Raw genomic sequence first — 16,336 nt, 5'->3', positions numbered from 1 at the left:
GCAAAGCAGCCATGAACGTCAATTAACTTCGTCAACTCCAACAGGGTTACCCATCTAACACCGTTAAACTGAGGAGCTGACGAGATTAACTGAGGTTCGTACCCTCAGCACACACTCGGACTGCTGCCGAGTGATAGTGAGTGCATGCTGGCGAACGAGAGCAAATTATATGGGGTGAAACTTCCTGTCTAACAATACTGTGGACTGTGCTGGACCATTGGAGGAAAGGACGCTCTGAACAGGTTGAACTGAGAAATTGACATGGGTTTATTTATAAGGAAGCATGTGGCACAGGGAAGACGAGGGGTTTATTCATGAGATATTTGTACAGCAGGGACATACAGTATTCGTGTAGTGTGGCAAAGACATACACTGATGCACATTCATGCAGCACATACAAGGAGCAGCTATCTATCTTGCACAGTCTTACTTGAGTTGACATGACAGGTGCCAGCAGAATCACTCTGCAGAAGGGTCGATAAGCAAGAGAGAAAAGAAGAGCTGAGATGTTGGTGGCCTCTGGCTTACCCGGCAGGTACTAGTCCAAAGTGCAGGCAAGGCAAGGGTGAGGTGATGAAGAGCATGGGGGGGGGGGGGTGCCTGATAAAGAGGTGCGAGTGAGATGCGGTGCCGGATACTCGGAGTAAGAAAGACAGGGTATGTCAGTGTTAGCTCTAAAAAGAGCAGTTGTTCGGGCTTTGCCCTTGCTGATGTCTAATGTCAACGCGTGACAGACAGACTCAGAACTACCTACGGTTGCTGATTTCACCTCTCGCTTAATACTGTGCCTGGACTGCTTGGTGCTTGGTCCGCTTCCTCAGAATTCTGTTCCTTTTGACAGCATGCATCATGAACCGTGCAGCAACCACCACCAGCCCTCGTTGCAAAAGCTCTCTCCAGACACAAGCACTCACTCCAGCGACCGTTGTCGATACTTAAGGGTCCCTAAAGAGGGGGGGGGGGAGTGGAGCTTGGAGGGATCAAGGGTGAATTCCCCCCCCCCCACCTCTTGGGGTTCCTGGGAGCATGGGCCACGTGCTTCCCTCTTTCCTCCAAGTGATCATTGGTTCAGACATGCTCCTTGGTGATGTCACCCTCCCCACGAGGTTGCTTGGCTGGAATCGCCTTCAGTTTTCCTCTGACCATGCCATGCTTGCTGGCTAGCAGGGCGATCCTCACTGATGGAGCAATTTGAAGCACACATTTGTGCCTGGTGTAAAAGGCTAAGTTTGTTCAAAGGCTGGGTTTGGGTCCGGGCATGAACCAAAGGTGTCTGTGGGCAAAGCGAGATGATGGTCCCAGAGGTGCAGGAAGGTGGTGAGCAGTAGTAAGATGAATGAGGTTGATGTATCGTTGAAGTGTCGTCGTTGGGTGATAGCGATGTGGATTATGGAGGAAGAATGGAAAGGTGAGCTTGAATGATGGTGTTGAATGAAATTAAGTCCGGTTTGTATCTGAAGCAGGTAGGGTGGTTATCGCTGGCATGTGGAAAATTATGGCAGTTTGGTTGTGGTGCACATGATCAAACAAGATTTTGGCATGCATATGCAAATTAGGCTGCTGGCATTGTGTGCTGTCATGTGAAGAGAGGTTCATGTCTCGAGGAGAAAATGGATAAAAATCTAACTAATATATATATTCTCTTTGTAACCCATTGGACCCAAGAGAAAAGCCATTGTGTAACCTATCTGGAACAAGTAAGAACGAAATAATTACTTCTGGAGTCGCTATATGTTGTGTGTCATTGCCTTGGAGTCTCGGTTCCCAGAACCGTCACAATATTTTGCTCCTGGATGTAGCGGGCATTGTGTCAAAGGAAAGGTGGGATGGTGTAGCGGGTATTGTGTCAAAGGAAAGGTGGGATGGCATAAGGCTGGCGTGATGTAACAGAGTTGGCGGACTTAGCTTTGAGCTGTTTCATTCCCAACCCGTGCTGAAGATGAGTCTTATGGCTCCATCACAGACAGGTCAGTGGTCTCTTTCTTTGACTCGACTGCCTCCTTTGCGGTCTTGTGCCCTCTGCTCTTTCCGTGCTTACACCCCCACCCCTTCCCTGCAGGGCTCACACGGTCCATCATCACCCTCTTCTGGTGAAACCACCTAAATCCAGGATCACTGCTCACCTCCACTCATTTGTTCCTCTTTTTTTTCCAAAACCTGTGGAATCAACTTCCACATCTTCAATCTCATTTTTCCCTCTGGGTCTTCAAGACAGCTGTTTACCACCATATCAGATCATCTCCAATCCAAAAACATGATCTTCTCTACCCTCATTAACCCCACCCAAATCCCTCCTACTTCCATTTTCCAGTTTTTATCCCCCGCCGCGTGGCGGAAGCGGGATATTGTTATCACCCGGGTTGTCCGTCCGGCTGTCCGTCCGTCTGTCCGGCTGGCTGGGCGTCAACATTTATAGCTGTGAGTGCGATAACTCATAAACTGTTCGCCATATCGATTTGAAATTTGGGTCACACGTGTACCACCTGAAAAGGAAGAACCCTATTGATTTTGGGCGTGGCCAGATCCAAGATGGCCGACTGGGGCGGCCATCTTGAAAAAAATGTTTTTTGTAATAAATGGAAAACCGCTTATCTGATTTCAATTATTTTTCAATGGTGGGGGATTCCCCATCTCTGATGGTATATTTCCTTCTTGGAGTTTCCTTCTGTATCCATTTATCCACCCCATGCATGTGTTTTGTGTCCTGTTTTGGTCTGTCATGTCGATCCTTTCACTGTGATAGCTCTTCCACAAGCCTCGACTATGGATATAAAATTTAATAAACCCAACTGTAAACTGTTGCCCTGGTGTATTTGCAGGCGATGCATCAATGAGTGCGCCATCCGTCAGCCAGATGTTAAACTAGGAGACCCGTCTTCCAACACTAGCTTGTGGATATTAAAAGATCCCACTGTCCTTGCAGTGAAATATGCGAGTTAAGGCCCGGTCACACCTTGACGTTTTAGCCAACGTATGCCGATTTTTGAATTTTTTTTCTAAAACGCTGGCACACGTTGAATACGCTATGGGTAAGTTTTGATAACATTGAGAGCACGCTGAAAAACACTGCCATACGTCGTTGTACGTTGGCTTTAAACGTTGTACTTTTTGGTTGTCCTCAAATTTTTTCATGCTTGAAATTTCACGACGTATGCCGGCGTATGACTCACACGTTCCTCTACGCTGGCCACAAGTTGTATGCACGGTCTGCGATCGTTGACAGACGTCAACACATGCTACTTGTAAGTTAATCATAAGTTGAGACACGCCGAGGTAATGTTTCGCGAACCCGAAACTTATTTCTAACCTATGATTAACCTGTTGTTGGCACGTTATGCGATCGTTGCCACACATCGACAGACGTTACTTTTAAGTTACTCATAGGCTGAAAGACGTCGGTATAATGGATCGTCCTTGCGTCAGCGTCCACGGCCACGACCAGGACAATCATTTGCAGCATTCTTCAAACTTTTCTTCGGCATGACGAGGATGTTCACACTTCGATGTCTGGCTTGGCTATGATTCCAATTGTCCATCGGCAGCGTCTATTTAAAATAGTCGAGTTTGAGCGTTTTAACACGTTCAGAAGAAACGATTAAAATTTCCAAACCCCAGCGTCAAAAAACAAAGGCGAGTGACAGCAATTTAAATCGTTCATTGTAAACAATGAAAATAGCAGAGTGGTACCGTTTAAAAGTCGTTGAGTGTAAAAAAAAATCCAATTGTTGAGCGCAAGCATCTACTTTCAATAGTGGAGATGCAGCCATTTAAATCGTTGAGTTTATCATTTAAATCGTTAAATCGTTAAACGTAAGGACGATCCATCATAACCCACACCCTCCCCCTCACACTCACCTACTACTGCCAACATGAACAAACTACTACTAATACTAATACTGATACTGATACTGATACTGTTACTGCTGACATGGACATCGACTCAAAAAGGACTCGAAAACACTGTTGGGTTCCCCTTTTATGAACACCATTTTTATATACCAATTCCCAAAACCGCTGGGAACACGTCTTTATATGGCAGTTGTAAGCTAGAAACACGTTCATTTTTTTTTTTGTCGACCGGAAGACGTCATTGGAATACGTCTACATACGTCCATGTGTGTTGGGACTACGTAAATAATTGGTTCAAAGCACGTCAAACATAAGTTAGAAATAAGTTTCGCGTAAAAAAGACATTACCGCGACATGTTTCGACTTATGAGTAGCTTATAAGAACCCTTTGTGGACGTGTGTAAGCGTCCACATATCGTGTGTAAAACTTATCCCCATCACATGCGGAACGTGTGTCATACGCCGAGTACGTCATAAAATTTTGAACATGTTTAAAATTTCTTGACGTACTCTACTTACCACGACGTATGATAGCGTACTTTAGCATTGTACTCACGTATACCAAACTTACTCATACCGTATTTGACATGCCCCCAACGTTTTAGACACATTTTTCTTAGGTCGGCATACGCTGGCAAGATCGCCAAGGTGTGACCGCAATGTTGTCACTTCCATTTCTACGGCAGTCATGATTCGAATCGTTGTGCGTCAGCCTTTTAATAGGCTACGTCACGACATCGTCGGTGATGCGTGCAACGCGCTATGCCTAAGTTAGACTATCGTTGGGCATCGGTTGTGTAGGCCGACAACAGGTTCAGCATTCGTTGGTATAAGTTATCTATAACACAACGAAACGTTCTGTGTCCGTTAGGAATACGTTATACATAAGACCAAGTCGCTATGAATACGTCCGAATCTTTAAAAAAAAACATCAAAACTTCAACGTAAGCCAGCATTTTAGATACATTTTAATACGTTGCAATCGCTGGCTGAAACGTCAAGGTGTGACCGGGCCTTTATCTCCAGCATGTGGTCCAAGAACCCCCAAATTCCTGCTTTCATCCACAGGGCCACTGCATGAGTGGCACATCCTCGTACCTCAGAGATGATGCAACGAGCAGCCACGTGCTAAATACGCTTGGACAGAGGAAATGGAAAGATAGCCAAGCTGGTTGACTTCACCACTGACCTGTCAGTTTGATTTGACTTCCAACACAGTTGAATTTAACAAACAAATGTTCGAGTACAGTCCCAGCAGAGTACATTGCCGATTAGAGCATGCCATCCTTAAGATAGGTATACAGCTAACTGTGCTGTTTACACGTATTGTAGACCCTAAAGAGCAGGCCATCGTGTGCCAGTGCCATGTTGATAATCTGCTTTAGGGTGGTTACCTAATTATCCCTAATTACAGTTCTTGGAAGCACTGTGGTGTAGATAGGGCACAGGAAAGATTTGCCAAATGTGTACAGGTTTCCTTTTTATTACTTTCATACTCGCCTGAAAATGGTCTGTGGAAGGCCTGCAAGTCTGAGCAGCCAAAATCAATCCCAGCTTTAAGTTGTTCTGGTTTGTTTGGTGTACCATGAAATTTCATTGCATCAACTATTTTGATGAAACGAGTGCAATTTGAGGAGAATAAGAAGTCTGTCTAAAGTTTTGAAAAGCATACGTGTGGCATTACTACTCCTTCTGCCATTTCGCATTTCACAATCTATGCCTGAACTGTATCGGTTTCTGAAATGTGCATTTAACTGTAAATGCAACACTCACCTCTGATATGTGTATCCTGGGTTTGAATGTCAGCCCAGCTATAAACTGTCACCGTGGTGTTTCTCAATGTGTACACCATCCATCAGAAGGACGGTGAGCCAGAAGACTGGTCGCTGGTAGAGGTTGAAGATCCCACGGTGTGTTTATGCAAAGAGTTGGCGAGTTATCTCCAGCGCCCTGGATAAATTACAAATTTCTGCTTAAAACTGTTGTAGCCAGTGGTCTGGTTGTCTTGGATGTCCCTCGCCACCAGGCTTCGCAGATTGTGATTGTTGTTTGGGCATGCAGATCCCACACTATAAACAAATTATCCCCATTTTGATACACACGACACAACCTCATTTTGATCAATTTGAACTCTAGTGAACAGTGAAAAGTAGAATTCAATTTAATGATCAAAATGCTTTTTGTCATTGTGGTGTAGTTAAGTGAAATGTTCTTATAGCCAGTTAATGTATTTACTTATTAAAGTTTATCCTTCATTGGAGGTGAAGGCTCTTTAAAGAACTTTTTACTAAGTTCTTCCATAGTTTTAAAAATCGGTTTGGGGTGCTACTTTCAGGAAGATGCTTTTTCGGTGTTTAGTGTAGAATAAATAAAACCTTTTTTGTCTTAAGTGTCCACTGCTTTTTCTTATTTGTTTATTTTCCCACCTGCAGCTTCCTTACCTCATCGACGGCTCGGTGAAGATTGCACAGAGCGGAGCGATTATGCGTTATCTTGGTCGGAAGCATGGCCTGTGTGAGGGGGGGGGGGGGAGAGGGATGGGTAGGAAATGTGAGAATAATTTACACAAGTATTATATCATGGGACTAAGAGGGGTTGTTAGAGTGATGGGCCATGTGTGCCATCTGGGTGATTTACTAACCTTTGGACAATGTTTGTTAGGCCCAGACGATGAGGTTGGCTGGCAGAGGGTGGACTACCTGGAAGATCATGCTTATGATCTGCGCATAAAATTTGTCAGAACTTGCTACTCCCCTGACTTTGTAAGTGTCCCATAACTTTCTCCAGTCATTCCAACACTGTGATTGTTATTGCGTTAAAACAAAAGCAACAGCAATCATTCTAACTGATTTTGCTGCCTTTCTCAATTTTTAGCTCGTCCCCCGCACAGCGTTAGACGGGATTTTGCATTCACTTCTGTGTGTGCCTGTCTCTCTCTGGGCTGTAACTTTTTTTTTTTAACCATTTCAGCTTTTGTCATCAAATTTTCAAGTTTTATGATGAGAACATGGAGAAGATTAATTAATAATTTTCATTATTATTATTATTTTTTAAACTTTTTTTTTTTCCTCAGCAACCACTTTTCCGATTGACAAATTTCTAGGGTCGGGGTGACCCCCACCTCCCTTCCCTCTATTGAGAATATTTTAATTACAATTGTGACGTCACAGGCACGTGATATGGCAGCCATCTTGGATTAAGCGCAAATAAATAAAACATATTTCTGAAACATCTTGGATTAAGTGCAAATATACAAAACATTTCTGAAATTGCTGATCGGAAAAATTTGAAACTTGGCACATCATTCTTCTCCCAATGTGGAATAAAGGGTTGTAAAGATGACGTCATCAGTAAAGTGGTCGACCAGCCATAAATGTTTTGATCAAAATCTTTGTTTACCATTGAGATTCAGTTTGTCTGTCTTGGCCATAACATTTTTACCAATTGAGCTTTTGCCATGAAATCCTCAACAACCCTTTATTAGATTGTGGAGAACACAAATTAATGAAATGAACAAATTAATTTATTAATTTTTTTAACTTGTCATTGAGTTTAGTTTGAGTACAAAGCAGACGTGGACGTACTTTGCATTTTCAGATGCTTTCTAGTTCTAATTAATTGGAAACGTGTGCTTTCCCTTCTATGTATGTTGGAAATAACTTTCCAACTTGTGTTGCTGTCTGCAGTTTTAATTAATTATTTTTTGTGGGCAGGATGCAAGGTTTTCTTCCATTGCTGCATGCCTTCTTTTCCACCATTGCAAGATAAATAAAAATATGTAACTTCACCCCCCTGACTCATTGAATTGTTGTATTATAAGTGTAGGCCGAGCATGTTGGATCATCAGTGTGTTCTAGCACAGGGAGTGCAGGTCCTGAACATTGGATCATTGTATTCCAACACGGAGTACAAGCCCACATTAAAACCACACCTAAATCTACTTGTGGAAATTTTGAAAGCATCATTGGCAAAACAGTCACCCATACTGATTACTGCTGTCCTGTGTTCAGGAGAAACTCCGGCAGGGCTATTTGGATGCCTTACCTGGTGAAATGAAACAACTGGCAGCCTTCCTGAGTAAAGGGAAATGGTTTGCAGGTGATAAGGTGAGCTGCTTGTTCCACTGTCTATGGAACGCTTTCCTAAAGTTTTGAACAAACCTTTCCTGGTGGCCTGTTTACTGTTTAGCCTTCACATCTGAACTCTTGCCTCGTGATGCTAGGAAGGCCAGTTCAAATCCCCAAGTACATTTGTCTGTTGCCATCTAATAACCATGTGATAGGTGTAAAAAGTACTCTACTCATGTTCGTCCTGCATGTGATTTGTGTTCAAGTTAGCTTCACCATGATCCTCAGATTGGTGTTTTAAAAAAAATGACGTTTTCTGTGTTGAATGTTTTTTTGGGTTTGTTTGTTTGTTTTTGTATACATTGTCGAGGCTCGTATGAGAGCAAACGCACAACAAGAGGGGCAGGAGACGAGAGAGAAGGACAAAACAGAAGGGAACAGAGACATTAGGAGATCTGTGAAAGGGAGAGGGATGGGGCGGGATCACGGGTATACAAGATGGACATTACAGGGACTTTCAGGAAGGAAAGCAGGGAATTTGAAGGAGGTGGGTTTGGGGTGGATTAACGGGGATAGAAAAGATCATGATTTTGGATGGGGAAAGATAAGAGATGGTGGTGAACAACTGTTTTGAAGACCTGGAGGGAAGAGTGAGATTGAAGAGAGTGTAGGAGTTTGTTCCAATGGCAGGAAAAAAGAGGAATGAAAAGGTGAAGGTGAGCAGTGATTCGTGATTTTGGTAGTTTTACCAGAAGGGGGTTGCTGGTGGAACTTGAATGCCCTGCAGAAATATGGGGGAGATATATCGCAGACAGAGCGGGTGGTGGTGGGGGGGAGCATGAGACCAGAGGAGACGGTAGAAGACAAAGACCACCGACCTACCTGTGGTGAAGTTACACCACATGCAGTTACATGTTTAGATTATCCCTTCATTTCTGTCATTACAGGAGCGTAGGTAGAATTAAATTGTTACCATTTTTTTTAGCATCATCATTGTTAAATAAAACCCAGGGCCGATATACAGTATATAAGCAGTTGCTTTTCCATATTACGCAGGTCAGATTGTGCAAACAATAGTGCTGCCTTCAGACATCTCCATCTGGCAACACTAATGTGATTTAATATTGCCACAAATGTTTCTTCCAGCTGACTTTTGTTGACTTCATCATGTACGAATATCTGGACCAACAGCTGATGTTTTCACCGTCCTGTCTTGACAACGTTCCGACACTTAAACAATACCATCAGCACTTTGAGGTGAGACCATATGATGGTGCTGGGCTGACAGGATAGCTGACAGGATAGCCTAGAGTATGCCTACTCAGTTCTAAGCTGTCTCGCCTGGGTGTGAATCCTGACCCAGCTCTAAACTGTAATCCTGGTGTTTCACAAGCAGGGTGATTCAACAATGTATGTGGCATCCCTGGGATAGACGTTAAATGGATGTCCCGTCTGCCAGCATTCATTGGCAGACGTTAGAGCCCATGTTGTCCTTCGTGAAGAGCAAGCGAGGTATCGCTGGCACCATGGCCATTGACCTTTCCAAATTCCTGCCCTAACCTGCAGAGGGCATTGGATTAGTGGTACAGCTGTGCCCTCGGCCAACAATGCTATTTCGTGGCCTTGTGCTGCATACAAGTTACGAAGTGTTAATGCTTGGTTTCCATCCAAGAACCAGATTGGATTCTCCAAATAAATCCCTCAGGATCTAGTCTGGATCACATCTTCCAAAACCTGTTGTCACTTTGCATTGCTCTGGCTATTTTGTTTAATGTGCACCTTGCTTTGGCATCCAAATAATAATGTGTGAGAATATAAAGTTTATTGCAGTTAAACATGAAACATAATTTGTACTTCTGTCAGTGTTCTAGCAGGCAAACCTTTCAACAAAATTGACGGTCAATTTAGGCCACGATCCCACATTGTCAAAAGTTCTATGCTATGGTGGTACATTTTGATCTTTGGGCAGAAACCGTAAATTGATCTGCCGGTGTATAATTGGGAGCACCTGTATACGAGTAAGAGTACGCAAGTAAGAATATGACAAAACCTCCATCGGTGTACTTGGAAGGTTGTGTTGTGCTTGTGAATGTGTGTCTCATCATGCTGTTCCTCATAGGAACTGAAGAACATCCCTGCCTACCTGAAGTCGAACCGCTGCATCAAGCACCGCATCAACAACCGCAGTGCACATTGGGGCATTGGAAACTAGTCTTGCTCATTGGAAATAGAAGATGGGAGGCATTTTGATTTCTCCAAGTGATTCTTATTTGACATGGTTTTTTGTTGTTGGGTCTTATCATTGGTACTCCGTGTAATCTATGAAATGGAAAGGTCAATAGTTTAGCTTGTACTGAGCTTTTGAAAATGTTGCTAATGAATAATTAAACAAAAAAGTAAAAAAACACAAACTTATGACTTTTTGTTTTGCTTTTGACCAATTAAAGGATGTTGATAACACTTTGACTGCTTCATTTCATCAAACTAACTCTAATCATAGTTAAACGATTTGGTTACTGAGGCCAAATGGTTTTACTCTCGTATCTACGGATAAATGGAAAGATTATAAAGTTTTATTATCCATTTTATTTTTATTTTTTCTCCCCACACAATGGTTAAAAATCCCAAATGATCAAAGGTAATCAGGATGATGTTTTTAGCAGCGTCTCGCGTAGCGAATGCTGCTCATAGAGAACTCAGTGTTGTTGTTGTTGTTCTTCTTCCTCTTCTTCTTCTTCTTGTGAAGACAAAACCTTAATCTCTAGGACTCAGCTCTTGTATATACAAGATCCTGATCTCCTTAAATACTGAGCACATGTACACATCCTCACATGGGCGGTGCCTTTAGAGAGCGTCTATCATGAACTTTTAAATATATTTGGGCATTTGCTTTAAAGTTTCGAAAAGTTCATGTTACTATTTAAAGATTATTCCATTTATCGTATTGTAATTTCGTAAATACATTATTTATTTCGTAAATACACGATATATCGTAAATACATTATGACGCGTTTCGCTCTTGGCTTAATCAAGGCACGTGATGAAATATAGGAAGTTGTGGTTTTTTTTTTATTTTTTTTTGGTTTTTTTTTAGCCGACAAAACCTTTAGGACGCTGCTCGTGGACACATTTGTCCTTGTTATATATATATATATATATATATATATATATATATATATATATATATATATATATATATATATATATATATATCTCTCTCTCTCTCTCTCTCTCTCTCTCTCTCTCTCTCTCTCTCTCTCTCTCTCTCTCTCTCTCTCTCTCTCTCTCTCTCTCTCTCTCTCTCTCTCTCTCTCTCTCTCTCTCTCTCTCTCTCTCTCTCTCTATATATATATATATATATATATATATATATATATATATATATATATATATATATATATATACTTCTTTCGGCTGCTCCCGTTAGGGGTCACCACAGCGGATCATCCGTTATGATCCATATAATGGTTTTGCACAGGTTTTACGCCGGATGCCCTTCCTGACGTAACCCTGGTCGCCTCTTACGGCACAGGGATTTTATATATATATATGTATATGTATATGTATATGTATATATATATATATATATATGTATATATATATATATGTATATATATATATGTATATGTATATGTATATGTATATATATATATATATATATGTATATATATATATATATACATATACTAGATAACTAGACGACCCGTGAACTCGTTGGGTTCCCGTTGTGACAGCGGTTGATGGAAAAAAAAAAAAAATTAAATCAAGACATTGAATCCTTCCTCTTCTCCAATGGCTTGATTTGCGATCATCAATTTGGTTTCAGACCAGGTCACTCTACCCTGGATATGCTGCTTCTGCTCTCCCAACAATGGATGGAGGTCCTCAATGCCGGACAGGAAATCTGAGCCGTATCCCTGGACATATCACGTGCTTTTGACACAGTCTGGCTCCCTGCCTGCTCACCAAACTCTTTTCCTATGGTATCCAAGGCCATCTCCACTCATGGCTCACAGATTTCCTCTCCTGTCACAGTCAACGTGTGGCCCTAAATGGAGTTCTTTCATCCCCTCTTCCTGTCCAGGCTGGAGTTCCTCAAGGTAGCGCTCTGGGCCCTGTTCTATTTCTGGTTTTCATCAACGACCTCACCGACTCTCTGGAAAATCCTCTATATCTCTTTGCTGATGACCACCCTCTGCCGTACCATCGGTCATCCCTCAGACCGGCAAGCAGCAGCTTCTTCGCTCACTGCACATCTGGATAAAATCAAAAACTGGTCCAACACGTGGAATATGTCTTTCAATCCGGACAAATCTCACTCTCACTCTCACTCTGTCTCTCTGAAAGGACCGTTTAGAACCCCCCCCCCCATCCACTTTCTCAACAATCCTCTGGAAGAAGTCCTTTCTTTCAAGCTTCTGGGTCTCACTATCTGCCATGACATTTCCTGGGAAAGCCACATTTCAAACCGGGCCTCCAAAGCCAGTCACCGACTGGGAATCCTCTGTCATACAAAGTCCTTCCTCAGCCCACCTGAGCTCCTGACCCCTTACAAAGCTTTTGTCCACAGCCTGATGGAGTACTGCTCTCCCCTCTGGGCTGGTGCTCCTGCCTCCCACCTTTCTCGGCTTCACACTGTGGAAACCAAGTCATTTTGGATCATTTGCATCTCCCGCAATGAGGCTGAGTCTTTGGGCCTCTCACTTGTTCACTTGTTCACTGTCATCTCCAAATCTCAGCTTCCTCGCTTAAAAGGTGCCTGAGATATTGCCCAGATGAGAAAGAAAATAAATGTGATTAATAAATCGATAATAATTCGGTAAGTAATTGGTTAATCAAAAAATTTTGGTTAACTATGCCTTCTTGCGTGCTTCCCTCCTTTGCCCCATTAAAAATAAACCCATGTGTTAAATGTATCAGTTCGTTGCTGTGTTTCCTTCAATTGGCTTAGCGTGGTGTGTGTTGGAGAATTAGCAAGGCCGTTGTTGTTGCAGTAAGGGGACATTTGGACCGACGGATCTCGGTGATCATCCGTTCGGGTCACACACGGTTCGAGCACGCTAGCAGCTCGTTCCGTACGAGTGCCATCGATGATGTGAATTCTCGGTAAACTCGCCACGTGGAGCTCTACGTATTTTGAAAATTGGCAAATAACCCTGTACTACTTGGTGTAATTATTGACGATTCACGGTCCGGTAAGGGACCCGTACTTGTCGGAGTGTTCCGAAAGGTACGATCTAGATTCCGGGTGTTCGGTGGAGTCGACTCTGCAGCTCCATCTAGCAGTCGTGCTCGTCGCCGATACCCAGCCCGCAACAACAGAAGATGGACATTACAGGGACTTTCAGGAAGGAAAGCAGGGAATTTGAAGGAGGTGGGCTTGGTTGGATTATCGGGGGCAGAAAAGATCGAGGATTTGGATGGGGGATGATAAGAGGTGGTGGTGAACAGCTGTTTTGAAGGCCTGGAGCCTGGAGCCTGGAGGGAAGAATGGGATTGAATAGAGTGAGGGAGTTTATTCCAAAGGTGGGAAAAAATAGGAATGAAAGAGTGAAGGTGAGCAGCGATTTGTGATTTTGGTAGTTTTACCAGAAGGGGGTTGTTGGCGGACCTTGAGCGCCCTGTGGAAATGTGGTGGGGACAAATCGCAGAGAGAGCGGGGGGGGGGGGCGAGGCTGGAGAGGAGATGGTAGAAGACAGAAAGACCACCGACCAGCCTGTGGTGAGAGAGTGAGAGGCCTAAAGACTCAGCCTCATTGCGGGAGATGCCAATGATCCGAAATGCCTTGGTTTCCACAGTGTGAAGCTGAGAAAGGTGGGAGGCAGGAGCACCAGCCCAGAGGGGAGAGCAGTACTCCATCAGACTGTGGACGAAAGCTTTGTTAGTGGTCAGGAGCTCAGGTGGGCCGAGGAAGGACTTTGCACGACGGAGGATTCCCAGTCGGCGACTGGCTTTGGAGGCCAGGTTTTGGCCAATGTTGAACTTTTGGCCAATTTTAGAAATTTGGCTGATGTTGACCTTTTGGCCTAAAAATAATTGGTTGAATTCAGAGACCTGGTATGCAAATCCTCTTCAAATTTCAAGTGAATCGGATGAAAATTGAGGATTTTAGAAATCTCACCTAAGGTGTTGACCTTTGCCCTATTTTGACCTTTTGAGCTAAAAAAAAAAAATAAAAAAAACCCAATAGGCTTCTTCCTGATGATAAACTCTACCACGTGGTGAAGTTTCGTGAAGATTGGTTTCAAATTGTGACCTGTAGGCGATTAAATAGACAGACAGACAGAATAACAAGATCGATTGACCAATATACTTGAAAAATCTTCCATTTTGCGAGTAACAAACAAACAAAGGGAGTAAAAACTGAGTCCTCCCTTCGTTCAACGCATGGCAATGACGTCATGCATCGCCTGGATGTGGAATTGGGAAGGAGCGGTGTATAATCTCGGATTTCATGGATATTAAAATAATTGATGGTATAACGTACAACCTAGTCTCGCTTGTTAAAATTGGGGTGTAATATGTACAATAAGTTATAACTCGGAAAATAGAGGGTTGCAAAGACGCGTTATGTTTCCGGTGTAGGGGGAGGGGTCGTGTTTCCGGTTCCGGGGTCGTGCTTCCGCGTGGAATAAAAACATTGCTTCAATGAAGACATGCATTCATTTTGATCGGTCACCTTGGTGCCTTGGATATCTAATCCGACTGTAAACTGTCGTTTTGTTATTGTTTTTGGCCAACACATCGTTGCATGTCACAGTATTGTTTGAGCCAGCTAACCTGTTTGTACAATATCTACTGATTCAAAGACTTCAGGTCATTCGAACGACAATATTCACTACCGCAGCGAAATAAAAGCTTCGCACGACCCCACACTGCTGTAATCGATGTAAATTGAAATACACGAGTTGAGGACCCTTTGACCCAAAAACAACAAGTGTTACTATCTGAAGCCTTTCCGGGAAGATGCGCTTCACACGCACGTGTTGCTGCCACATGATGTTTGTGCTTTACTGCGGAGTTTCCCTCTACGCGGCATACGTGTTCTACATTCGAGGGTTCAGGCACGAGCAAAGTATAAACTCTGCGCTAAATAAGAATGGAGGTACAGTGTTTACTGTACTCATCACGTGCTCGTCTTTAAATGTTTCGCTGAACTTATATCATCCTTTTACCACTTCATCAACACCACCTCGTCAACACCACCTCGTCAACACCAACACCAACCCATCAACACCAACACCACCCCATCAACACTAACACCACCCCATCAACACTAACACCACCCCATCAACACTAACACCAGCCCGTCAACACTAACACCACCCCATCAACACTAACACCACCCCATCAACACTAACACCACCCCATCAACACCAATATCACCCCATCAACACCACCTCGTCAACACCAACACCACCCCATCAACACCACTCCGTCAACACCACCTCGTCAACACCAACACCACCCCGTCAACACTAACACCACCCCGTCAACACTAACACCACCCCATCAACACGAACACCACCCCATCAACACCACCCCGTCAACACCACCTCGTCAACACCAACACCACCCCATCAACACTAGCACCACCCCATCAACACTAACACCACCCCGTCAACACTAACACCACCCCATCAACACCAACACCACCCCATCAACACGAACACCACCCCATCAACACGAACACCACCCCGTCAACACCACCCCGTCAACACTAACACTACCCCATCAACACTAACACCACCTCGTCAACACCAACACCACCCCATCAACACTAACACTACCCCATCAACACTAACACCACCTCGTCAACTCCACCCCGTCAACTCCACCACCCCATCAACACTAACACCACCCCATCAACACCAACACCACCCCATCAACACCAACACCACCCCGTCAACTCCACCCCGTCAACTCCACCCCGTCAACTCCACCCCATCAACTCCACCCCATCAACACCAACACCACCCCATCAACACCAACACCACCCCATCAACACCAATACCACCCCATCAACACCAACACCACCCCGTCAACACCAACACCACCCCATCAACACCACCCAATCAACACAAAACACCACCCCATCAACACCAACACCACCACATCAACACTAACTCCACCTCATCAACACCAACACCACCCCATCAACACCACCCCATCAACACCAACACCACCCCATCAACACCAATACCACCCCATCAACACCAACACCACCCCATCAACACCAACCCCACCCCATCAACACCACCCCACCAACACCAACACCCCCCCACCAACACCAATACCACCCCATCAACACTAACTCCACCCCATCAACACCAACTCCACCCCATCAACACCAACACCACCCCATCAACACCAACACCACCCCATCAACACCAACACCACCCCATCAACACCAACACCA

The 16,336-nt window shown here is 44.0% G+C and overlaps 2 protein-coding genes across 6 annotated transcripts in view; both read left to right on the top strand.

Annotated features, from left to right (window-relative positions):
* Positions 1 to 10,376, top strand: part of LOC147014447 (glutathione S-transferase Mu 4-like) — a 28,397-nt gene extending 18,021 nt beyond the window's left edge. Inside the window, exons 4-8 of the mRNA XM_085850662.1 lie at positions 6,282 to 6,363; positions 6,511 to 6,611; positions 7,860 to 7,955; positions 9,063 to 9,173; positions 10,036 to 10,376. Of these exons, the coding sequence (XP_085706788.1) occupies positions 6,282 to 6,363; positions 6,511 to 6,611; positions 7,860 to 7,955; positions 9,063 to 9,173; positions 10,036 to 10,128 (483 nt within the window). The 3' untranslated portion in view covers positions 10,129 to 10,376. The remainder of the gene's footprint in view (positions 1 to 6,281; positions 6,364 to 6,510; positions 6,612 to 7,859; positions 7,956 to 9,062; positions 9,174 to 10,035) is intronic.
* Positions 10,377 to 14,832: 4,456 nt separating this feature from the next.
* Positions 14,833 to 16,336, top strand: part of RXYLT1 (ribitol xylosyltransferase 1) — a 51,455-nt gene continuing 49,951 nt past the window's right edge. For 2 of the 5 annotated variants that reach the window (XM_085850650.1, XM_085850646.1), the window contains exon 1: positions 14,836 to 15,022. In XM_085850650.1, the coding sequence (XP_085706776.1) occupies positions 14,884 to 15,022 (139 nt within the window). In that variant the 5' untranslated portion in view covers positions 14,836 to 14,883. Of the gene's footprint in view, positions 15,023 to 16,336 lie in introns of all 5 variants that reach the window. The other 3 variants (XR_015050400.1, XM_085850649.1, XM_085850647.1) reach the window with 3 other exon arrangements.

Source organism: Eptatretus burgeri, chromosome 13 (assembly GCF_056783735.1).
Source record: "Eptatretus burgeri isolate ZD-2024b chromosome 13, Ebu_testis_v1, whole genome shotgun sequence".
Classification (NCBI taxonomy): Eukaryota; Metazoa; Chordata; class Myxini; order Myxiniformes; family Myxinidae; genus Eptatretus; species Eptatretus burgeri.
Note: the sequence above shows the minus strand (reverse complement) of the source record. Positions and strands in the feature narration are given on the sequence as shown.